The sequence below is a fragment of the Epargyreus clarus genome, unplaced genomic scaffold, assembly GCF_041222505.1.
Source record: "Epargyreus clarus isolate Ecla_fem2 unplaced genomic scaffold, WU_Ecla_fem_2.2 ptg000010l, whole genome shotgun sequence".
NCBI lineage: Eukaryota > Metazoa > Arthropoda > Insecta > Lepidoptera > Hesperiidae > Epargyreus > Epargyreus clarus.
In genome coordinates, this window is record NW_027332218.1 from 12,091,013 (window position 1) to 12,117,693 (window position 26,681).

General features: G+C 36.0%; 2 protein-coding genes across 2 annotated transcripts in view; one reads left to right on the forward strand and one right to left on the reverse strand.

Annotated features, from left to right (window-relative positions):
• COMMD4 (COMM domain containing 4) overlaps nucleotides 1-26,681 on the forward strand; it is a 33,483-nt gene that overhangs the window by 2,490 nt on the left and 4,312 nt on the right. The window contains exons 3-4 of the mRNA XM_073077477.1: nucleotides 24,032-24,058; nucleotides 24,432-24,554. Of these exons, the coding sequence (XP_072933578.1) occupies nucleotides 24,056-24,058; nucleotides 24,432-24,554 (126 nt within the window). The 5' untranslated portion in view covers nucleotides 24,032-24,055. The remainder of the gene's footprint in view (nucleotides 1-24,031; nucleotides 24,059-24,431; nucleotides 24,555-26,681) is intronic.
• On the reverse strand, nucleotides 114-11,102 carry Kin (leucokinin). The gene is made up of 2 exons (XM_073076962.1): nucleotides 10,965-11,102; nucleotides 114-1,587 (listed from the first exon to the last, which is right to left on the reverse strand). The coding sequence occupies exon 2, from the start codon at nucleotides 1,584-1,586 to the stop codon at nucleotides 558-560; it is 1,029 nt and encodes a 342-aa protein (XP_072933063.1). The 5' UTR covers nucleotide 1,587; nucleotides 10,965-11,102; the 3' UTR covers nucleotides 114-557.

Sequence of the window (26,681 nt, forward strand, 5' to 3'; positions counted from 1 at the left end):
GAATTTTAAAAATAGGTATGCAGTGATTTAATAGGAATTTGATTTTTTTATCAGGAAGGTATTTATTTATTTATTTATTTATGTAACATTGTTTTGGATAGGAAAGTTAAAAAATAACAGTTATCACAACATAATACTGTTTTATTGACTAACAATTGTTTAAGTAACACCTTTAGTTTGATATAGAAGTAAGATTAATTTTAAAGGGCCGACGCTCCTTATATAATCGAAATTACAGGAATAGGTACATATATTCTAAAATTTTTCAATTGACTAATATAAATTTTCATAAAGGTACATAAATTCATTAGTGAGTATAATTTTAACAATATTTATTGACACGGGGAAATATCAGTTCTGGTTTTCGACGAACCCAGCCATTTCGTCGAAAACAATGCGACCCCCACATTTTTTTTTATATTTTTGCACGCTTTACTAAAATTGGCATAAGTATATGGCACTTAAATTACATTATAACAATTTATGTTTGACTGTTTGAGTATCATTCGGGAGAAGCGAAATATCTTTTAATAGGTGTATTTTTTGTCTGTACCATTTTACAAAGCCTTTGAATCTTCGTTATTTTGACTGTTTCGTATGAGTACAATCGAATCCAATGTGGATTCCTTGACATCTTGGGGTGCGGGGGTCCAGATCGGCCCGATTATGGGCGGGGATCTCTTGCCTCCCCACGCACTGAACTTGACTTTCCTCTTACCGTCCTTCTTCAGATTAATGTCCGAGTAAGTGTGGCCAGGTTTGAAAAGTCTAGGAAGAGATTGTATGAACGCTTTGAAAGGGAGTTCGTCTCTCAATACCCTGTCGTCCGCTTTGGTGCTTAGCGCCAGGAATTTTATCGGATGCCGCTTATCTAACGCAGGTACGAATTGGAAGCCGGCTAGATTCAACTTGTCATTTGGCGAATAGTTCGACACAATCCGAGTGAGCTCCGGTACGGAGGCGGAGAAAATGACCTTAGCCCCTTTGGCTCCAGGTTTGTAGATCATTTGCCCGCTGCGCTTCCCTCCCCATGGGCTAAAGCGAACTCTTTTCGGCATGCTCGGTTCCCTTATGTTTTGGGCGCGTTTCCATGTCCACATATGTTCGATGCTGGTTTTATCTCCTCTCTTGCCACCCCACGGGCTGAAACTCCGTTTGTCGGCGTTCATTACATCCTTTTCAGTGTTGCTTTCTTCCTCTGTTCGAGCGTTGTGATCGATGAATGAACCTTCATCTTTTTCGTCATTTCGAAGATACAAGGTTTTGTCTAGATCGTCAAGGTTCGGTTCCCAGCGCCGGTCTGTAATATCTTCTTGCCTGTCTTCCTCAATTGTTCTTCTTTTCCTTTGAAGATCTGTTTGTTCCTGTTCGTAATATCGTGCATCGTGCGGAACATTGGCGTCGTTTTGGAAGGATTCGAATTCATTTCTCGCAGACGGTAGATTAAAGTAGTTACCGTAGGGTGAAGAGCGGTGTAGGTAGTCCAAGGGGTCCAGCATGCCGTCAGACGCAGGGCTTGCGGTGTTGATGTACTGGAGGCTGGCGGTGCCAAACCATAGAGAGATGATGAGCCAGTAGTGCGCCATTCTGAAATGCAAAAAAATAAAGTTAAAATCTAGATCAAGTGACATTACCGGTGCAGTTGCGAAGGGATCCATGATTCCATGTTTATCGATCGAATTAATGATTATAATCAGTAATTTGTGTCTGGGATTCGAATCCTGGAACCACAGTGTAAGAGACTCAATTGCAAAACTATGGCTATCATTGTTGGTTTATTTTCATGAAAAGTTTTTGTTTATGCAAATTACAAGTATTTGTCTATATATGGATTGTCGGTATAAACATCTAGTGACATCCCTCTTTTAACATGCTAAAAACTGTTAGAATATATAGCTCTAAACTTCAATGCTGAAATTATACACATCAACTTTCATAGCAAGTTATTGAATTCATTCTCATAGCAGTTGTTTGAAAGAAAATAACCTTTATTTTTCAATGCTTTCAAAACAAACAACTTAGCTGAGGAGTATGTTAATAGAACCGACTCTGCTTGTGTTTCGTATTACAAAAATATTGGTTCTCAAAACAATGTGGCTATCGAGTAAGATCTGAAGTACCGTCTTTGTCTGTAAGTCGATAGTTTAGTGGTTAGAAACGCGGGTTCTCATTCAAGGGTCTGAGGTTCCAATCCCAGGTTGAGCACCTTTGATTTTTCGAAAGGAATTTCCTAGTTATCATTGCATTATCATTTGCTTGCGAAGAAAAAAATATGTTAGGAAACTTGCTCGCCATACATTCGTCATCAATTGAAGCTTGTTAGGATTTATAATTTACTAGTGATGCCCGCAGCTTCGCCGGCGTTTTAAAGAAATAATATGACATACATAAAACGAAAAATTTGTACCTGCATTGGAATGACAGTGGTGCCATCTGTCGAAAATTGGTCTTACCAACTCCAAAACCCTCGTGGGCTCTTGGACAACAACTTTGCTAAAGATCATCACTTGATCAAATGCATAGTTTCCGATTCTATAACTACTTACGAATACTTAGAAACTATACTACTTACTAAAAATTAATTAAAATAACCTTTTCCCACGGACTAAATTGTGAATCTAAACCATTCTCAAGTCCCCTTGACCACACACAACAAATTTCTTTAAAATCAGTCCAGTCGTTTAGGAGGAGTTCAGTGACATACACACGCACGTAAGAAATATATATAAAGGTAGGTACCTACTAGTGAACCCTAAAAAAATGTTACGTGCCACGAAATAACCATCTCGCCAGTCGCCCCGTCTATAGAGTTCAAAAGTAACCGTCTCTGAAGCTGGAACCATCCGTACGTATCTACTCAGAAATGTTCACTGAAATCGGTGGAGCGGTTGCGAAAACACCTTGTACGAACACAGTAACATGAGTTTTTCGCATATGTGTATATTATATAAACTATACCTTTAGTAAATTCGTCGTCATGACTGCAAGTTCCAAATATTATTTATTTATTTATTAAATCATATTCACTAACATTACAGGAATGCCTAATCATTAGTGAATGTAATGAAATGTGTTAGTATACATATAATATTAATTGATTATTATTACCTAAAAGTTTAATTGTAAATAATTTGATCATAGAATTAAAAACTTCCTTGAATTATTCTTACGATAAACACAAGTCGCATCCAGACATTGTTCCTTCATCGGTAAAAAATAATTAAACTTCGTTTTCTTGTTATTAAACAATTTTCCCAAATGTGTTTCATGTTTAATCAAAGTTTAAATTTTCGGGATAAATTAAATTGCGTGCGCTACGCTGGCCGCGGGCAGTTTCTTTGTAAAAATCTCGGCTATTACTTTGTGTCGAAATTATTATTGCTAGTTTACATTAATTTAGACGGGATCCTACGTAAATTAGATGTGCTTTTATTCGGTTTTCTGGACCACGTCCCTTTCCGTAATGAGTTTTGTTTTCACTTGATATCTACGGGAAATTGTTCAACTCAAATTTTAAAACGATAATACTAATTTTCGGTTTAATTATGAAAGCATCACCACCACATATATTTCTACGTTACTGTAGCATTAGATTCCACGTGCATGAAATGCTTGATTATTGTTTTTAACCTCAAATTTTCAAAATAAAAGTAACCTCTCATGTCTTATGTCATATAAAGATATAATTAACACTTTCAATCGACGAATAGGACCTGTGTTGGAATATTTGTAAAAACTTAATTTAAGAAAGCGCACATAATAAATTTCCCGCCTCTAAAATGTAAGTGCGCTTTTCATGTCGCACGTATTTACGTCCGCACACGCATCCCATCCGCACGCATGGCACTTGCATGCTATCGTTTCACGCACGCACACATGTGTGACGAAGAGACTGCAGGGAGTTTATTCATGTGTGCACGTGTGACACGTACGGGTGTAAACACGCGCGGCAAGTAAAGCGCCTCTATATCCGTTTGAACTTGGAAACTGATATAAAACAAAAATCATCAACAAAAACAATAGTGTTGGATGCATAATGCATTCCTAGAAGACTTTAATAAATACAGTTTGAGGCTTTCAACAAAATACTAGTTCAGTAAATAAAAGCATTCCACAGAAGAACTGCAAATAAAAACTCTGCAAAATTTATTCTCCAAGAAACACCTCTGTGTATTTTTAAAATAAATTGTACCACCCTTTGAAGTTTCCTCTTTTGTCGGCAAACATTGAACGCTTTAATGGTTTGTTTGGAACGGTGGACCTTAATAGGACAAACTTTTTAGTGACAAATTCTTTAACGACCTTTAAAAATTACAATAGTAGGTACTTGTAAATCATACTATATATGTATCCCATTATTTGAGTTTCCCGAAATGGTAACTAACGAGTCTTCTTCATCAACCCAATACTGTCCCACTGCTGGGCATGTGTCTCCTCTCAGAATGAGAAGGATTAGGCCATAGTCTACCGCGCTGGCCAAGTGCGTATTGGTAGACTTCACATACCTTTAAGATTTTTATCTCTCAGGTATGCAGGTTTCCTCACGATGGTTACCTTCACCGTTTTAAGCAAGTGATAATTAATTTCTAATACGCACATAAATTTGCAAATCAGAGGTGCGTGCCTGGGATTTGAACCTCGGACCCCTCGATCGAGAGGCCGCGTTTCTTAACCACTAGGCTATCACTGCTAACTAACGAGTCACTGCCTCACAAAGATATCACAACCACACAACATACAACCTCACCGACACAACCTCATATATAGGAAGATTATCGATAGGAAGTCGTACATGAGATCGGCCACAGATGCCTTGCTTCCCCTGAGAACTAAGTTAGAACGCGTCGTTCTTATCCCTTGCCCACGCCCTTTAAGCTAGCCATGCTGGTTCTACGATCTTTCATAATTATTAGAAATAGTACCAACCTATGGCTTAACTGTCACCATCTAATACGAAGTCCCAGCTGTGATTAATTTTGAATTTATGAATATAGATGTTTGTACTCATTGATGTGTGTATTAATGACTCATGTCCACAAATGACACAAGGAATCATAATGTGACCTTACCTTTAAAGGCTTGTGCCTTCAAATTAAATTAATAAACTTGAACTCCACAGAAAAAGAATCGACTTCAATGAATAACCTAACTTAGCCAAATCGTTAAAAACGTTTAGTATTTCAATACCTATGCTCAGCGTTACTATTTGTTCAGGAATTTTAACATCCAAGCGTTTCAAGCGTCTCGGAATTTAAACTTCCTTTGTGATTCTCAATAACGTCTAAATGTTTGTGGATTTGTAAATAATTGACTTACAGCCGAAACGGTGTTTTGAATTCAATAAAGAATTTCGAATTTGTCTTTGAATTTGTAATTTGATTGAAAATATAACCGATTTTCCTCACCGGAAAACGCTATAACAAGTTATTTTTTTGTAAAGTGTAACAAAAACGTTAGGGCGTTTACAGATGACAAGCGGTAAGTGTTGTTAATGCGCGCTTAACGCTTGCCTCTGAAAATGGCCTAAGGATTTTGATAGGCTTTTGAAAGATTATTTTATACTAGAGCTTAGCTATAAAGTATTACTTATATTCTAGAACATTTTGTAAAGCATTGAAGTAACAAACAAGCAGGCAGGCCATTGAATGGTAAATGGTTACTGCCGTCCATGGGTATCTGTAAACAAACCAATTTAGAACGGGGATTATTACATCGGGGATTGGGGATTACTGAAGCCGATCACAAACGTAACACTCCTAAGGACTAAGAAAACTAAGATAGCCTCGTAAGTAACTCAGTCAGCATCCACACCCTTCTACCAAAACGTAAGAACTGCTTCACACTTGAAATAGGTTCTATAACAATTCCATTCATGTTTTGAAATCAATTGCAACGTGCGGTCATCAGAACATTTAAGGACTCGACCACAACCGGAACGAACAGCCCTCATCGGATAACCCCAATTTCAAGCAGGAATCATTCTTGGAATCGAATTGCGTCTGTTTATTTACAAAATTAAAATGCCATTTTTTCGACAGCGTGCATGTACATATGTATGTCTCATTCTTTGGCCAGCCCAAACATGTTAACGGATTTTAACATATGAGGTGTCGTTGGATTCTTCTAAATTGTGGGAGCGATAAAGGCTACTTCCCTTTTCAGTTCATTATTTTTAAGCAGTATTTTTGTTTTTATATTAATTACTAAGGCAGGGATAGCCTAGGTTAAGAAACTCGGCCTGTCTATCGAGGGGTCTGAGTTTCAAATCCCACGCACGCACCTCTCATTTTTCGAAGTTATGTGCGTATTAGAAATTCATTATAACTTGCTAAACGGTGATGGAAAATATCGTGAGGAAACTTGCATACCTGAGAGATTTACAAAAAAAAATCTCAAAAGTATGTGAATTCGCACTTAGCCAGCGCGGTGGACTATGGCCTTATCCTTCTCATTATGAGAGGAGACCCGTGTCCAGCAGTGGGACAGTAATGGGTAGATGATGATGATGATGATTAATTACTAGTTAAAATCAAAATGTGTATCTACAGTGACGTAAGTGGCATATTATACCTACCGTCCGTTTTAAAAATATTGACTGCATCTTAATTTAAAACTTTAATTTTGTCTGCAGAAATTCTTCGATGTTAATTTGAAAATTCCTCGTATGTTCATAAACACGAAAGTAAAGGCTGTATCGAAATTAATAACGGACAAAGTGAACTTTTGAAAGGAGCTCTGACGCTTTTTTGTTCTTTTGTAAAAGGAAATGAATTAAAAATGCAATTAAAAAGATCGTTTTTAACCCATTACTGTTCCACTGCTAGGCACAAGTTCCCTTTAAGATTGAGAGGTTGTATGCTATTGTCAACTAAGCTGACCAAATGCAGATTAGTAGATTTCATGCGCTTTTGAGAACTGCTTTTAATAAAGAATTTGGCGTGTAAGTTACCTCACAATTTTATTGTTTCCTTCGAAAGCAAGTGACGGTTCATGTCTAATTTGCGCACGTTCGATAAATCAGAGGCGCATGTCTCGCATTCGAATCTCCGGTTCTCAGGAGGAGCCAAATTAAAAACAACGTGGTTATTACTCCTTATAAAAAATAATAAATACCATGTACTCTATGCAATAAGATTAAATATAGGCACGACAATCAACAATTTGTAATCACGAAATGCCGACTCATTTCATGCTTATGCTTGCATGCTTAGCGTTTGCAAACTCCAAACTATAACAATTGGAAAAGTCTGAACCGATTTTGAAAAACATTTCTAAGCTTGCATAAAACTGAGAAACCGAGGGGCGGGCCGTTAAATAATAATATTAAATTTGGATTACAAAGGACATTTGAAACTTGACGACGAAATTATTGACTCCTAAAAGTAACGACGGGAGATATTATACTGTTACGACTTAGGGATTATTTTATCATCTGGTTTTACAGACAATTGAAAGGGTGCTACCCTTTCTAAGAAGGTTTTAGTAAGGTTTTTGCGTAAGACACGCGCAAAACGTGTCTTAACTTTAAAGAACTTGGTTTGACGGCGGTCTACCACCAAACGTACCTATTTCTCAACAGTGTTAAAGACTGTTGTGTTTAGCTTCGGTTCGATTAAGTATATTTTTGGTGTAGGTTTTTGATCATGCAATTATAAGGACACGAAGAGTCCATAAGGTTCAAGAGATATGACGTGGTTTGTGGTTCGACTCCGGCGGTACCACCACCACACCTATTTCTACCTAATAACAGCAGTGTTAGGCGCTGCTGTGTTCCGGTTTGAAGGGTGTAGTAAGGGAGACAGACTTTTCCGAGGCGTTCCAGCTTAGTCCTCAGGGGTAGCGGCGCATCTGTGGCCGACCTCAGGTAGGAATATTTAATCCTATCTGGGGTTGATTACAGACGTCCATGGGCGGCCGTAGCCACTTACCATCAGGTGGATTGTATGCTCGCCTGCTACTCCTATATTGTTAAAAAAAGTGGTAAACACAACACTGGGCATCCTAGTGTAAGTCTAACCGCATATTTTCTTTGCTTGTCTCAATCGTTTTTCCGTTTTCCTGTTTTAGCTGTTGAGGCACTTTAGTGTTATAAATGAACACATTTGGAAAAGTTATGATTATGGTCGATTTGGCCACTGCGGGAACACTAATTATCATAATTACATGTTCTGGAATCTACAACATAAATTAATTCGTTACAGCAGTTCCAAAAGATAATATTTCCACTTCATTTTCACAAAGAGCAGTGAAAACACATTGGTGGAAAATGATTCTGCATTCTAATTTAACCCTGAATTTGTGTTTGTTCTAACTGAACATATGTACATTTTGAATAAATTAAATGGAGCCCTAAGAATACTGATTAGAACCTATGTAGCCTCTGGAGATTCATATTTTACATATTATTTTAATTAATTAAATTCATATTTTCTAATATAGGAGTAGCAGACGAGCATGCAGTAAACTTGATTGTAAGTGGCTACTGCCGCCCATGGACATCTATAATCAACCCCAGATAGGATTAGATTCCTACCTTAAGTCGGCCACAGTTGCGCCGCTACCTAAGGACTAAGCCGAAACGTCTCGGAATAGTATGTCTCCCTTACCACACCCTTCAAACCAGAACACAGCAGCGCATAACACAGCTTTTATTAGGTAGAAACAGGTGTGGCGGTGGTGATGCCGGAGTCGAACCACAAAGAGTTCTACCACCTTTGTTTGTTCTACCAATTTATTTATTTTCGAATATTTGATGTGCTACAAATATTTATGTTTAAGGTGGTAGAGCTCTTAGAAGATCGCCTTCGAATGTATCGCCGCCATAACTATTTCTGCGTTAGAACAACAACACCAATGTGTTTTAGTTTGTAGGATGTTATAAGGAAAAAACACTTATCCGAAGCATAGCTGAAATCAAATCATTTTTTTATTCAAAATAGATTCTTTACAGAACTCTTTCTGAATGACAATACATCTACCGCCACTACACAAGGTGTCTCGTTATTGAGAAGAACCGGCGGAAGAAACTCCATAACACAACCAGCCATATCATACCAATTTAGTCCTCAAGAGTAACTACGCTTCATCTTCAATCTTCATCATCATCAACAACCCATTACTGTCCCACTACTGGGCGCGGGTCTCCTCACCGCGCTGGCCAAGTACCACGTATTGGTAGACTTCACATACCTTTAAGATGTTTTTTATAAATCTCTCAGATATGCGGGTTTCCTCACGATGTTTTCCTTCTCCGTTTAGCAAGTGATAGTTAATTTCTAATACGCACATAACTTTGAAAAATCAGAGCCTGGGATTTGAACTTCGGACCCCTCGAACGAGAGGCCGAGTTTCTTAACCACTAGGCTATCACTGCTTAGGCACATACCTTTTAGGAATTTAGATTAAGGACTTGTAGGGAGTAGGGATGTTTGTGCTTACAAATGTGTGTGTTCATGTTCCATGTTTACTTTTCATAATCATGTGTGTTTCATAACCATGATCATAATGTGACTGTACTTCTAAAGGAACACGCATATGTGGTCGACCTCAGATTGAACTCCAATTCTATCTTGGGCTTATTATAGATGTGACGTGGCGTGGGTTGTAGTTGCCATTTACCATCATGTCAACTGCATGTTTGTTTGCTACTTCTGTATAAAAAGGTTTTATTTTTACAGTAATCGTGTTTCATTTTTTAAGCTTTCTACAGACTATCTCTGAAGAACACAGATACCCAAAAACAAAATCGTCTATTTTTAACACGCTTTTTATTAGCTTGGGTTGTATCTATGTATGTAACGGAATCTTTGACCTCAATTTTTACCCACTTTAAACGGTCCGATTAATTTAAAATTTTGAACAATTATCAGCGACCGATGACAAAACACGATTTTAATAATTTTACCTCATTTACCTCATAATGATCGTCTGGAATCAAGATTAACGATTTTCCTTGTGCGATTTTAGCGTGGTTTTTAAACTATGTATAATTATTGTTTATATAAAAGCGTGAATGTCTCACGCTGAGGGTCCGAGATTCGAATCCCGGACCTTTGATATAGTTAGAAATTAATTATTACTTGCTTTATCAGTAAAGGAAAATCGTTCTAAAATTATGCCGTGATTTCGATAGGACTTAACTGTTTAGGAGTAGAGTACGCCCGTTAGTTATAATCAATCGAAAGTTCGAAATTTGTAATTTTTTCTAGATCAATGATTATCAAGTATGGAATTTTTATAGGTAAAAATTGATTCTGATTGAATTAAAGTAATGATGATGCTTGTGTGAATTCAGTCATAGGTGCGCCTAATTTCTATTTCGTTTTTAAAATCGAAGTAAATCAAATTAATTGACTTGCGTCACTAAAGCAGTAAACTAAACTATGATATGTTAATGAGCAGATATTTAACCCTCCACGGATAGAAAAAAGGTTGCGATAAAAAATATCTAATAAATTATTACATACAGGCACGTGCATTAGGTACATAAGATGTAGAGATTTTCTTAATAATTTTAGCGTCGAAAGTTTCTTAATAATTTTAAAAGTAAAATACTTTTTATATTGTCACAAGAAACGTTTTTTCTCTAATCCTCATAAAATAAAATCTTTAACATTTAAAACCCTTCTTAAATAGAACTTTAAAAAAATCTACAATTATAAAATACTTTTTTAATTCAATAGTTTTATCCTTGTTTGTTGTTTGAGCCTCTAATAAATTATTTATCATATTCTTGATCGAATATTAAAGTATCCGTAGCCTATTCTTATATTTTATTTCTTTTACATTAATTAAATTAAATTTTAAAGAAACACTGATGGAAGCCCTTTGTATAAATAATTAAAACATCTCCTAATGGGAATAAAAACAAAACAGGGTTTGAAGGAATAGAATAAGAATACATGAATATTAATTTTAGACTCCAACGGGTTAATAGAAGTCAAATTTTAAATTTAAAATCTCACCTGAATTTCAAAGCATCACCGCACGCACTGCACTGAAATCACGAAAACTAATACTTGAATACTAGTACTAGTATATCTAGTAGGTGTAGTGTAATGTTACAATATTACGGTAACAATGTACTTCTTCGACAAATGGAGATGTTATGATGTCCGCTCGCTACCTCCTGCGTTTATATACCGGGAATCCGCCTGAACGTAGCGTCAGACGGAAAAGTTGGTATACATTAATGAACAGAATTACTCAACCCGTGCCATTAATCCGATTTATAAATAACACAGTGGCTATCTGTGGTAAAGCATTGAATTAAATTCAACAAAATTTGTTTTATTCAGAAATAGATCCTGTTGTGGATGTATAGGTTTTTATGCCTAATAACAGCAGTGTTAGGGGCTGCTGTGTTCCGGTTTGGAGGGTGTGGTAAGGGAGACAGACTTTAATCCTCAGGGGTAGCGGCGCATCAGTGGCCTACCTCACATAAGAATATCTAATCCTATCTCGAGTGGATTACAGATGCCCATGGGCGGCAGTAGCCACTTACCATCAGGTGGACTGCATGCTCGTCTGCTACACCTATATTATAAAAAAAGCTGCGTTTCGCTTTGAAAGATAGGAGACGTCCGAGACGTTCTCACTGAATCCTCAGGGGTAGTTATTCATCTATGATAGGTGTCGGATAGGGGCTTCTGGGTTTATGGGTTGCAAAAGTGGAAGCTTGAACCTTCCAACTAGCAACTCTGAAAGGGACGACAACACCCGTCTTCGTAAACACCCGAAGTTGTGGTGAACATAATTGCTCACCAGGATACCGCCGAACCTTGAAGGACTCCGTTCACATTCCTTTGGAGATCCCAGATTCCTCGATGTAGCGCTGAGATCCTTACTTGAAATAGGCAGTATATGTTTTGTTTCGGCCAAGGTCTAAGTTGGAAATCTTCACGTAAGACTAGAGGCTCTTGGAGGTAAAAACTTTACCACAGCAGTGTCACACGTATGCTATAAGGCAACTCAATGTTATTTATTGTCTCGGCCTAACCACGGCACCTTGTAAGCCAATTTGGATTAGAATTTGACTCATAATAGCTTTTACAGGGAAATACTAGTACTATTCGCCATTAGCTAAACCAAAAAAAAACTACGTAGGGAAGCTTATTCTCAATAAGTTATTTATATGATTCGGTCACAAAACATTTCAAATCGTTACATCTCCACAAATTCCTTATTTATTATTCATACGGATAATCAAATGACATGTGGAATATTAATGTACGGTATAATGCGAAGCCTTTGATATGGAACCTTTACTTTATAAAATATTCAAAATCCAATTTTGTACATTATGCCTTTTCCATTTCGTCAATGAAAGGTTTGATAGTTTCATAAGTGAAATGTATCTTAATATGAAAACTTACTTAGCCTAGATTCATTTTGGCTGTATCATTTTGTACCTACCTGAAAGGTGTACAGCTCTGTGGCACTGGGTGGCAGTGGTATTACTGGGTAAAGCTAAAGGTGGTAAAACTCTTTATGGTTCGATTCAATCGCATCGTTACTTGTATAATATTATTTTTAATAATTTATTTTTTCATTATTATATCTACGGACTTTGGTTTCAATTTAGAAATATTAATTTAATTGCAAAATTTAACGATAATGTTGTGAAAGCTAACTTTTCTGTTGTCCGTACAACCAACTGTTGAATTGCAAGGGGGCGTTTGCGGCAGAATTTCTCTGTTGTTGCTGTTCTATATTGCAAGAGGGTATTTTTAGACGCTCATATATATTGTTGTCGTTGTTGTTGAGAATTATTATAAATTATTAATGAACGCTCTTGGTTTAGTGTTGGGACAATGAGTAATAATGGTTAAAAAAAATATAATAGCTTGTAAAAAAAGAAAAAATATTACACTCACACTTAAAGTTCTATACCACAGACCTGTATTTGTTTTGTACCCAACTCTAAACCTTATTTTTCTATGTCGTTAAAGCCTTGGTTACACACAAAGACAACAAAGATGCAATACTGATAAGACACCAATCCAATATAATCTAAATTCGTTACTTATAAGCCTGTCTAGCCACGCATCAAACCCTGTGAGTACCGTATCTTTATGAGAGTGTACCACGTAGATAGATATTATGACATACATTATGATCGTCCAGTTAAATAAAATATCACAAATAATAAAGTCTTTTCGAAGTTTAATAGTGCAAGCTAATATAAAATGTTACTTTATCATTCATAACTCCAGATCCAAAAATAAGCCCAAATATTTTAGAACAAATGTTTGAACATGGCTACATTTACCTATTAACATAAGTCTAATGACTATCCTATCTCTCCAAGTTACTCTAGAGAACTCGTAGTAGTTTCAACTCTACATAAATCCATAGTGAACAGTTGCTATTGTGTAAAATGGCTGAGAAGTCCATCTGATGGCAGACGCATTCATGAATATATGTATTCCAGAAAGTCTTTAGTATATGAAACGTCGTAATAATCTAAAAAGAGATCATTATCTAAAGGTAAAGCTTTGCAGTTCACTTCAACCACATTTCCGTCGCTATTCTGCCTTACAATAGCAGTTTTAAGCGCTACTGTGTTCTGGTTTGAAGGGTAAATCAAAAAAGGCGAAGAGTTCCTACATAGGATTCACTTTGACTTTAAGTGTACCTACTGTGTCCTAAAAAACTATTTGCTTTTTTATAATAAGTTGCAAAGGAACATGCTGTTTAACTGATTATAAATTACACTGCCGTATATTTGTGATCATACCCAGATAGTATTAGAGTCAAACTTGGAATGGGCCACAATGCGTCGTTACCCATCGGGACTTGTTGGAACGCCTCGTATGTCTTTCCCTTACATCCTTCAAGCTACATTAAAAATAAATATAGTTCAAAAAACTAAAAAACACGCTTTTTGATGAAATCAACTAAAACTCACTGACAAACATACAAGTGAAGCTAATACAAAGCCTGTAATAGAACGCAACACAGGTACACTGCTATTACAAGACATATGTGTATGTATGTGTATGGACAAGACAAGAGATATGTGTAGCGGTGGTTCTAGACTCGACCCTAAAGGGTTCTACCACGTGCAACTGTATGCTGTAGTTAGTCATGTGAAAATAAAAACATGATTTCCCCACACTAAACGCATTAACGATACATATGAAACATTTTTCCAAAAAAATACTTTGTCTCGAATTTATTTTCTGAACTTATATCGACTACGAACGATAGTAGTTGTAAAAATGTATCACAGCGCTTTATTTATACAAATTGGCCTTCCGGACAACGTTGATGATTCCTTTGGGAGACCTGAGGGCTAACTTTGGTCTCACAGGAAGTCTGGAACTAAGGCAACTCTCCACGGTCGTTAGTTATTATTTGCATTAAGTTTGCTTTATACTCTGATTATGCATATCTACAAGCATTCGTAGCTCAGTGGCAGTGGTGAATTGTAAATTATATCTCAATAGATTAGTGTTAGTTTGTTAACTAATAAATGATGCCAGATTTTTGAATCTCGACTAGCTGTCTAAAAAGATTTTAATACATCTGAAAGGTGTAGAATCGGTGTAATTCGACTGGGGAGCTACAACCGCCACACCTATTGCTAACGCGAATGTTAACTCAACTCAACTTCCACTGACAGTTTCGGTGGAAGTTGAGTCCATAAGAAGCAGGTAGACCGCATGCTTGATTGTTACTATATTGCTAAAGTTCTTGTAAAAGGATTGCAGTCAAATCTTTTTTTACGGAAGCCGCCGTTTTAAAACTAATAATTTCTCAACATATTGTTAACTCTTTCTTGATCGAAGGGTTCGAGATTCAAATCCCAGGCACGCATCTCTGATTTTTTCAAAGATGTGTGCACATTAGAAATTAATTATCACTTGCTTAACGGAGAAGGAAAACGTCGTGAGGAAACCTGCGTAGTTTTCAAAGGTATGTAAAGTTTATCAATTCGCACTTGGCCAGCGCGGTGGACTATGGCCCAATCCTTCTCATTCTGAGAGGAGACCCGTGTCCAGCAGTGGAACATTGATGGGTTGATGATGATGATGATGACTGATACTGTAGTCGGATCCACTTTTGTTATTTTTTTGTAAGAAAGTTTTGTTCAGTTAGTTTTTAAGAAGTTTTCACGTAAATGCAAAAGTCATAATTATGTCCAGTTATGTTGTGTTCTGTGGGTTTGTTTGTCAACTGTTGTCGTATCTCGGCCTGTATGATGAAAGGAAATACTTTTCATAGCGCGCGCCACTAACATCCTATCAACAGTGTTGTTCTTACAAACTACCCATTGTGGACAACAACACGTGTTCTTCAGAGTTCTAATGTTTTATTCATAGGTATCTTATGTAATGGAAGCACTAGAAAAACTAAGTTTTTATATTATAATAGCTGCATTTTTTCATAAAACAGGAGTAGCAGACGAGCAGTTAGTCCACCTGTTGGTAAGTGTCTACTGCCGCCCATATCAGTGTGTCTCTCTTGCCACACCCTTCAAACCAGAACGCAGCAGCGCTTCACATTGCTGTTATTAGGTAGAAATAGGTATGGCGGCGATGCACCTAGAGTCGAACCACGGGTTCTACCATCTCAATAGATTATACGATTAATGCATTCCAATTCTATTACCATGGATTTTGTATACAATGCAGTGATAGTTAAGGTTTAAAACTTGGCCTTACAATCGAGGGATCCGAAGTTCGTATCCCAGGCACACACCGATGGATACTCAACGTTATTTTTTTTAGAAATTAAGTATCACATTATTTAACGATAACAAACAACGTCAACTGAAGATGATGGTATTTAACAAAACTTAAAAAAAACAGCGATGAATTCGAACTCCGGACCTTAAACTTGAGAAGCCAAATTTTAAACCAATACTAATATAATTATTTGCAATACTAATAATTATATCACTGCAATATAATTATTAGAATCTATTTATTAACATGAGCAGGTTTAATCCTAAGCTTTATACCGTAATCATTATTTAATCTCTGTCGCAATAGTCCCGGATCGCCTTTCATCTAATTGGCTGGAACAATCTGAACTGAATCTGATCTTATTACCGTAACAAGACGTTACTGTGGGTTGTCCGATGCGTTTATTTCCGATATTGAAGACCATTGAAGCTGCAGTAGCTCTAATAAGGGAGCGTTTTGAGTAAGTTGACCTTTTACTAAGGTATCTGTTATGTAACTCAATTAAAGGTTTCTTAAACTCACAATGGAAAGTTTGTTGGGATACTGAAATTGTTTTGAAAAATATTGTACGAAAATAAATGATCGCTGATATTTATTTAGGTTATCTTAAATGTTAATTTGAGATCGGAATAATACTTATGCGAGGCTACTACATTTTTTAAACTTAACAAACAGTCGGTCACTGTAACAAAAATCTTTAATGTTAAGCTCATACAAGATTTGTGGTAAGGAATGCGCCTTACCACAAATCTCAAATGAGCTTAAAAGCACAGTCGGTGCTCCTGAAATCAAGGATTAGAATTAACAATTTATTGTTAACTAGCTGACCCGGCAAACTTTGTACCGCCACAAAATCTATTTATCAAATATATTTCTTATAAAATATAGCCTATGTTACTCGTGGATAATGTAGCTTTCAAATGGTGAAAGAATTTTTAAAATCAGTCCAGTAGTTTTTGAGCCTATTCATTACAACCAAACAAAAAAACATAGTTTTCCTCTTTATGATATTAGTGTAGATAAATTAAATTATTAATAAAATAATTAATAAAGATTAATGATAATAACACTATATTATTAATATCTTCGAGAACTTCAGACCACCTGGAACATCATACGTTAAACCTTTATACAAAAACGCCTCCACCGTTCGCTAAATTACTTTAAATCCATAATATTAACCCGGGAACGAAAATAGACGGAAAATAACTAAGTTAACTAGACTGGGACGAGCAGTTTTGATAGCAAACACCTGAGTCGACCAGTTGATTGAATGAAAACATACCGCCCATTGACGAGAAATTCGGTGTTGCTGACACCTGGCCTACTTTTACACAGTTTAATAATATTATAGAGACTTTTTAAAGTACATTTTTTTTTTACTCACGCTTGAGGCGTAAGCTGCTTAATGCGTTACGAGAACGTTACGAAAGTTCCATTCGGGTAATGCGAACGGAAGTTGAGGGAGGTATAAGATGGTACTAAAAGAAGTTTTGCTTCAGTCATTTCGTCTAAAGCACACTCGTATTATTTTATATATAATATTGAGTAGTAGCAAACGAGCATGCAGTCCACTTAATGGTAAGTGGCTATTGCCGCTCATGGACATCTGTAATTAACCTCCTATAAGATTGGATTCCTACCTGAGGTTAGCTACAGATGCTAACCCCGAGGACTAAGTTGGATTGCTTCGGATAAGTATATCTCCTTTACCACACCCTTCAAACCGGAACCCTGTTACGTAGAAAGGAGTGGCGGTGGTGCCGCCGGAGTTCAACCACAAAGGGTTCTACTACCTTAATACATATTTGTCCATAAGTCAATAAAGTTGCTTACTTGTGGTTTGGTATATAAATTAATGATATAATCTTTTTATAAGTATCCTTAAAATAACCCTATTTTGCATTCGTCTCTTTGTGAAATAATCTAATCCTCGCTAATCTGCGGTTTGCATGTATAAAATCTTAGATATTCTATTTTCTGGAAAATGCACAGTAATAACTATTAAAGATCGTAGCAAAATGTAGCTTAAGTAACTGTAAAATTATTAATGGTTATAATTTAATGTTTTACGTAGTTTAAAAGTTTTATACTGTCTCTACATTTTGCATAATCTATTTTTAAGTAATGAAGTATTTGCCTTTACCTTTGTTTTAGAGTAATAATATATATGCTATGTAATTTTAAGGTTTTTCTTTTTATAATGTAAGAGTAGCAGACGAGCATGCAGTCCACCTGGTGGTAAGTGGCTACTGCCGCCCATGTACATCTGTAATCAACCCCAGATAAGATAAGATATTCCTACCTGAGGTCGGCCACAGATGCGCCGCTACGCCTGAGGCCTAAGCTGGAACGCCTCGGAAAAGTCTGTCTCCCTTACCACACCCTTCAAACCGGAACATAGCAGCTCCAAACACTGCTGTTATTAGCCAGAAATAGGTGTGGCGGTGGTGCCGCCGGAGTCGAACCACAAAGGGTTCTACCACCTTCCAGTTATACTTAAAGATGATATCTATTTTACTACCCTTATAATAGTTCATGGTAGTATAGTCATGCAGAGGTTATCGGATTCGATTCCTTTTCTGTCAGATATTAAAATTACGAATTCATAAAGTTTGTCTAACTTGTCTTTGCCTTTGTCTTTGTCTTTTGTGTCCTGCGGACATGCCTGCGTGCGGCTCCTATCCGTATGTGATCGTTGCAACCTTTGGTTTTTTTTTTATAATAGATGGTAAGTGACCACTGTCACCCATAGACATCTGTACTCAACCTCAGATAAAATTAGAGTCCTACTTGAAATCGGTCACGTTGCGGTGCTATCCCTGGAGCGCCTCAGGTAAGTATATCTCCATTGCCACACCCTTTAACCAGGAACATAGCACCGCTTAACACTACTGTTAGTAAGCAGAAATAGGGGTGGCAGTCCTGCCTCCAGAATAGAACAACAAAAGATCCTACCTTCAAAGTTAAAGCAGCGGGTTTATTCAGGCGTGCAGTATAAGGGTGGGTTGCATCGAAAGCCCGGTTAAAGTTTACGTTCAAGTTACAATAACAGTAACTTTGACGGTAGCGATTGAATGTAACAATTCTGTGTTGCGCCAGTTTATTCGTCATTAACGTCATTTGTGTCGCTATCGCCACAGTTTTTAGTCGACGTTGACAGGTAAGAAAGTTGGCAAAACCTGCTAACTTTGACCAATCGAAATCAAGCGGTTAATTTTAAGTGTTAATTATGACTTCCACCTTTATAAAATGGTGCAACGAATGAATTTTTTAGCCATGGATTTGACGGTCGGTAAGACTTTTGTAGACGTTGAAGTTACATGATGGTTACCACGGTTTAAACCCGCGTGACAACTACAAAATGCCAAAAAAAAATTATATAGAAATATATTCTTGGAACTTAATTCTTTCCTAGATATATTTCTGAGAACATTTCAAGAGCCTAAGTACTTCTACAACGTGGTTGTCCCAATTTTTTCAAGAATTTCCAATTATACCCAACTTTCATTAACTAATTCAAAACAATGTCTGAAACTTTTTAAGTCAAAGTTAAAAAACCTGAGTTTCTGAACTTATTCTTAATTATGTTTTCATTTCAAGTTATTTAAGTATATATTTTATCGCTTAATGTAATTTTAAGTAGAATTACAACCGATTCAACGATTATGACTTCAATTGGATTGGTGGAGTTATAACGAGATAACCCAAGGAGATTTTTGTGGTTTGACTATCATATAATGCAAAAAAATCGACAATTATTATAATGATGATTTATTTTTTAATTGAAGATTTATTTGAAGGATTTTTTTCCGAGAGTACGTGTTCATGTGCAAGGCCTAGAAACCAAACGGCTTAACAGATTTAAACATATGAAGTGTACTCGGATTCGTCTAAATTATTACATAGGCTTATTATTAAGCAGTGGGATTTATGTTTTATAATAATCACTATTTTACATTCAATTTACGTCAACGACTAGGTAATTATAATGGTAGTTTACCACTCTTGCTAACTACGAAATCAAGTAAATACGAGTACAGTAGGAATAATTCTTCCTACGCATGTAAATTTGATAGCTATAGGTACAAAGTTACGCTACGAAGTGAATGTACTACAATAGTAAGATAATCGTCATTTATGTTATCTCAGTACATTATCAAGTTATATTTGTTGTATGTCGTTAGTGAACGCTGTTTCAATACTATTAAATTGTTTGTGAATATGTATAGAAAAGTTACTCTTATTTGCCAAAACGGTAATGTTTGTTTAGGATAAATCTGCAGGGAAATACCATACATATTGTCAATTATAGTATTTTAGTAATGGATTACCGGTTAAGTGAATGTCTTAGGACTTCGCAGGATTATGACCGCGTGACAGGAAAAAAGTTCGTTTCGTGTTTCACCCGCATGTGTGAATGAAGTCGCTGCTGTCTCTTCGCGATTTATGTGTGTATGGAAAACCTGACAGACAAAGTAAATATGATTATGCTAGTGGACAGACCCGCACGTGAGCGCAAACCCGCGTGATGGGAAAGAAGTCTTTGTTATGAGTACGAACAATTTAATTTTTAACCGACTTCAAAAAGGAGGAGGTTATCAATTCGGCCGGTATCTTTTTTTTTTTTTTTTTTTTTTTTTTTTATGTATGTACAGCAATTACTCCGCCGTTAGTGGACCGATTTTAATAATTCTTTTTTTATTGTGTAGAGACGAGCTGCGAATTGGTCCCATTTAAATATGGTTAGGATCCATCGATTGGTTCTGGAGAAAAAGAGGGGAACTCCTCCACCCAAATATAACAGCCATAACTTCGCCATTTATGAACCTATTTTAATGCCTTTCATTTCGTGTGTGGACAATTGCTACAAGTTGGTCCCATTTAAATATGATGAGGATCAGAGTGGGTTCTGGAGACAAAATATGTAAATCCTCAACCGATGGGTATAATTGAGTTTTGTTTGAAGATATTTGGTGTAGGTTCTAATGAAATTGAAAAACCAGTTTATCTTTGACTATTTAAGGGTCTGATAATGTGGCTCGGAGTCAAAATATGTAACTCCTCAACCGATGGGAATAATTGAGTTGTGTTTGAAGATATTTGGTGTACGTTCTAATAAAATTACAAAGCCAGTTCATCATTGACTATTTAAGGGTCTGATAATGTGGCTCGGAGTCAAAATATGTAACTCCTCAACCTATGGGAATAATTGAGTTGTGTTTGAAGATATTTGGTGTAGGTTCTAATGAAATTACAAAGCCAGTTCATCATTGACTATTTAAGGGTCTGCTAATGTGGCTCGGAGTCAAAATATGTAACTCCTCAACCGATGGGAATAATTGAGTTGTGTTTGAAGATATTTGCTGTAGGTTCTAATGAAATTGCGAAGCCAGTTTATCATTGACTATTTGAGGATCTGATAATATGGCTCGGAGACAAAATATGTAACTCCTCAACCGATGGGAATAATTGAGTTGTGTTTGAAGATATTTGCTGTAGGTTCTAATGAAATTGAAAAACCAGTTTATCTTTGACTATTTAAGGGTCTGATAATGTGGCTCGGAGTCAAAATATGTAACTCCTCAACCGATGGGAATAATTGAGTTGTGTTTGAAGAATGTTGCTGTAGGTTCTAATGAAATTGCGAAGCCAGTTTATCATTGACTATTTGAGGATCTGATAATGTGGCTCGGAGACAAAATATGTAACTGCTCAACCGATGGGAATAATTGAGTTGTGTTTGAAGATATTTGGTGAAGGTTCTAGCGAAATTGCAAAGCTAGTTCATCATTGACTATTTAAGGGTCTGATAATTTGGCTCGGAGACAAAATATGTAACTCCTCAACCGATGGGAATAATTGAGTTGTGTTTGAAGATATTTGGTGTAGGTTCTAATGAAATTGCAAAGCCAGTTCATCATTTACTATTTAGTTAGGTTAGGTTGGAACATATAAGACAATATAAAACTAAGCGAGCAGGGCGCGGTAGCGCCCTGCGAGCGGGCGGTTCCAATCAATGTAAATTCAGACCTTACTTTCATTCATGATCACGTTTATACAATTTTATATTGTATTAATGTAAAAGTTAGTATGTCATCACTAAAAAGGGTGAAAAAAAATTTTTAACAAAAAATACAACCGACTTCTATGTCACTACAAAGTAAAAAATAATTCAAATAAATGTTGGTTTAGTACATATTTCTGAAGTCGGCGCTCAAGATATTTCGTTGGATAACGATGTAAACAGCGTGTCTAATATGTGTGCGTGTCTAAGTCGGCGCTCAATATATTTAGTTGGATAACGATGTAAACAGCGTGTCTAATATGAGCGCCGACTTCAGAAATATGTACTAAACCAACATTTATTTGAATTATTTTTTACTTTGTAGTGACATAGAAGTCGGTTGTATTTTTTGTTAAAAATTTTTTTACAATGAAATATTTGCTTTTGCTACTTCCTAGAATTCACGTTTTAATTATGAAAGCATTCCTTATTCATCGTAATGGAAAATATCTTTATTCTCACTAATTTCGAATGTAGCTAATTTTAGACCATTTAACATACCGGGTAACTTACTCTTTTAGTACTTGATAATGCTCGTATTATTTAATACTAGCTGACCCGGCAAACTTTGTACCGCCTCAAAATCTATTTATCAAATATATTTCATATAAAATATAGCCTATGTTACTCGTGGATAATGTAGATTTCGAATGGTGAAAGATTTTTTAAAATCGGTCCAGTAGTTTTAAGCCTATTCATTACAACCAAACAAACAAACAAACAAAGTTTTCCTCTTTATAATATTAGTGTAGATGTATTACCTTACTTTACCCTATTGTAAGATAGAGGTCAAGATATTTTAGAATGTAATATATGTGTTAGAAGCGGTAAGATATTGGTAAACTAACCTAAAGAATTGGCGGTACTCCATTGTATCTCATATCCATTGTTAGATGTATGCAGGTATTAGATATTAGGGTTATATAAGCTTCAAATATTCAAATATCGCGGCAGTCATATGACGTAGATATACCACGACTTAGCCATTTTTTTTAAAGTTTAAAAAGAGCTCTTTTTTTCGGCGACGAATTAACCACTCCTCTGGTGGTGCCAACTTCCATAGACGATGGTGACGATCCCATAGGTTTCAATTTGATAGGACTATAACAGCTACATGACCCGGTGTTTTTTTCTTTATATCGGTCCGATTTAGATTTCTGTCTGTCTTTGTGTGTCGATGGGGTTCACGACACTACACTTACTACTGTGGGGATATGAGTGTAAAAACGTTATTTGTTTATTATTATCGGATTTATATAAAATACCTCGATTGGACTTATAATTACATTACATGATTTAGTATCCAATCTAGGGTAAATAAACGAAATAAAACTTGGAAACATAGTCATTCCAAGAATCCACGAGAAGAATTTTGGAAACAAAGACCTAAGATTCTAAGGCACACGTATTCCAAGAAATTATTCATGAACTTTGAAGTTTAAGTATGTTTATAATAATATAAGTTGATTTCAAATTTTATTAAGTCATTATTATCTTAATCAAGTTATATAGAAAGTTTGAGAGATAAAGAAAATATGGAGATGTAGCTTCTTAGAATATGTTTTGTTCGATGATCCAAGCAGTGTGAGAAAGTCGCAAACATTTTTAAAATGTTTACTTATCTTTTTTAATCTTAAAAAGTTATAATCATTATTTCATAATTAGAGTAACTTCAAGGGGCGTAAGGCACCAGCACTTGTACAGGGTATTTCAAGTTTACCCTCGGTGACCCGCATTCGCAACCTCAGTTAGGACTCCAATGGCATCCGGGATTGATTACAGATGTCCGTAGGTGGTAGCAGTCACTCAGATGGACGGCATGTTTATTCGCTACTTGTATATCAAATGGATGCTTAATATTAATAAGACGCTTTCTACATTCATAGCCCACACTCGGATACCCTGTGTTGTGGTTGTCATTGACACACACAGACGAATACACAAACACCCAGACCCAAACAGAAATCCGAACTCAACATTTAGATATCTATCTGGCCGGGGATCGAACCCGAAACCCTCTGCGCGTCAAACCAGTATGGTGACCCGCCACGCGGGTCGTCAAACAGAAATTTCGAGTTGTATTTCAAAATCTCCTTTATCTAGCATCTTTTGTCCGCTATCAAACGAACCGCACTCTACCATTGTCCTTAACACTAAGCGCTCGCTAAAACCCGATGGTCCGGACAATGTACTCGTATGTATAACATTCGTCCGTCAATGTGTGACTTCGTTGAATTACTATGCTAATTTTATGTCTTCATGTTTGTTTCAGGTTCGTTTGGTCTGACGTATCGCTATGGTAAGTTGTAATAATCTACACTTCTATATTTATTCTACGCCATATACGTAAATCATATAAAATAGTTATCTATTTAGCCCCATTTCGTTTTAGTTACTCAAAACGCTTAGATAGGTATTAGTCCTTACTAATACCTAAGATTAGTTAAGCATCTATAAATGCTTGATGTTTATGATAATAAGAAATATAATATTTTATTCAGTTTCACATGTCCCCGGTTCACCCACACTGGCTCTACCTTTCATAAATCATGCAAATTAGCCTTATAAGCTCGGTAAATAGGAACAATGTGTAGAATGAGACACTTTGATACACATTGTGACGAACTATTTATATTATAGTAATTCACAATTTTCTATTTTTAATATTGTAGAAATTCAAGTTCTGCTCCGACGTGGACTGCCCGCTGTGGGCGTTGGCAGCGCTGCACGCCCTCGGCAGTCTGCCTGCACCACTCTTCAGGGGTCTGCTGCAGCACATCGTTGAAGAACAACCTGTAAGTAATATAAAGATTACTCAAATAAATTTAATTGAAAATTTACTTATTGTGAAATAAGTCTATTAAACTTTTGAGAAAATATAAAACTTTATAACATTTTGGTTTCCTCTGGATATTTTCCTAATTATACTATTTCCATTTCTTTATTTTCTCGATGACAGTTCTTTGTAGTGTTGTGACCAAATAAGCAATGATAGCGATCGCATATATTTATTATAGTATAGATAGTATAATTCCTTGCAGGCCATTACCCATCTCATAATTTTTATTTAATAAGTCTAATACATATGTATAGTAAAGCATAAATAAAGTTAGTATAGTAAAACATTAATAAAGTAAATAAAAAGCCGTGTTAGCCTAGTGGTGAAAGCTCAGTTAAAATTGGCCTATCAAACTGGCGATCCGAGGTTTGAATCCCAGACAAGCACCTCAGATATTATATGCCTAAGTTATATGCGTATTAAAATTGATTATCACTTGCTTTGACATTGAAGGAAAACATCGTGAAAAAACTTACATGCCTAAGACTTCTTAAGAAAAGTTTTCAAATATGTGGAAATATTATAAATCCGCACTCGGTCATAGTAGACCGAGTAGGGCCTTAATCATTCCCATTCTTACAGAATCTCTATGCCCAGTAAAAAATGGGTTGTTGATGATATATCTAAATATCTATATTTGGAAACAATATCTGCTAAGGGTGAAACCCAATTGCCAATGTTCAAATAACATTTTTGAAAAGATAATTTAGTGTAACGGTATTTGTATTCGACACGTTTAATCCAGGCACATAATGCTATAAAATATTATGCTTTAAATTGAATTCCATATATGAGCATTTACATATTTTATTATTGTACAAACGTAAATTATTCTGGATATTACATTTTTGTTGCGTACTTCAGTTTAGATAATAAATACGATTTGCCGTTACGAAACATGAACATTATTCGTAGAACAAAACTGGTTAAAAGGATAAATATTGACTGTCCAACATATCGATACCTTAATTTGCAAATCAGCCAACTCCACTTTTTGTCAAAATGTTTTTTTTTATTTATTTTGATAGTAAATGGCGTTGAACGAAATCAAAATAAATAAAAAAAAACCTTTTGACAAAAAGTGGAGTTAGCTGATTTGCGAATTAAGGTATCGATATCACTTTTTTTTTATAATTATACCTAAACGATGAGGCACGCGGGCTACCTGATGTAAAGCAGTCACCGTCGCCTATGGACATTTGCAACACCAGAGGAGTCGCCAATGCATCGCCGGCTTTGTATGAGAGCTCTTTTTACACCTTTTTTAAAGAGCCCCATGTCATAGCGCCCCGGGAATACCTCAGAAGGAAGTTCACTTGTTCCAAAATAAAAAACAAGTAACACCGAGTCTTATGGAGTCGTCGTAAAAAACGAACTTTCATGAGCGTTTGACAATAGTCACATACACAAACATTGCACACATATACATTAAGAATATTAAGGATCATTCATGCGTAAACGTAATGCGTATTACGTAAGCGAAAAGTTTATAAAGAAATATAATTCCACTCCACCACACCTGTTCGTAGCAAGAGTGCCTACGGCGTAGCAGTCCGTAGCCGTAAGCATTTGAATGGATTTCTCTAAAGTAGTATAATAATAATATGTAGTAATAGTATTGATAACATTTATAAATGTTAATTTATGCTCTATTCATATTAATTACAGATTTTTAAAATTTAAATTTACGTAAATGGATGAATAAAGCGCCAATAGTTTATTTTACATATGTACAAGTAATACATACGTTTTACTCAGAAATGTTCAAGCATATTCTAAACTACGCTTAAATTTGAAAAATCAGAGGTTTCTGGGATTCGAACCTCGGACCCTTCGATTGAAATTTAATGTAATTTAAGTACCTACTGCGACCTAATTATTGCCCTACTTACTTCTTGTGAATAAGACGTATTTAAACTTATCAAGGGGTTGTGAACTTCGAGAGGTTTCATTGATTTGTGTTTTGGACGGGTACACAAAATTCTAGATATCTCCTCACTCCGCGAACTGTCCAAACTTTGGGCTCCAATGGGCAAGAATATAGCACGAAAGCAACAATCAATAGGTATTGTTATAATTAATT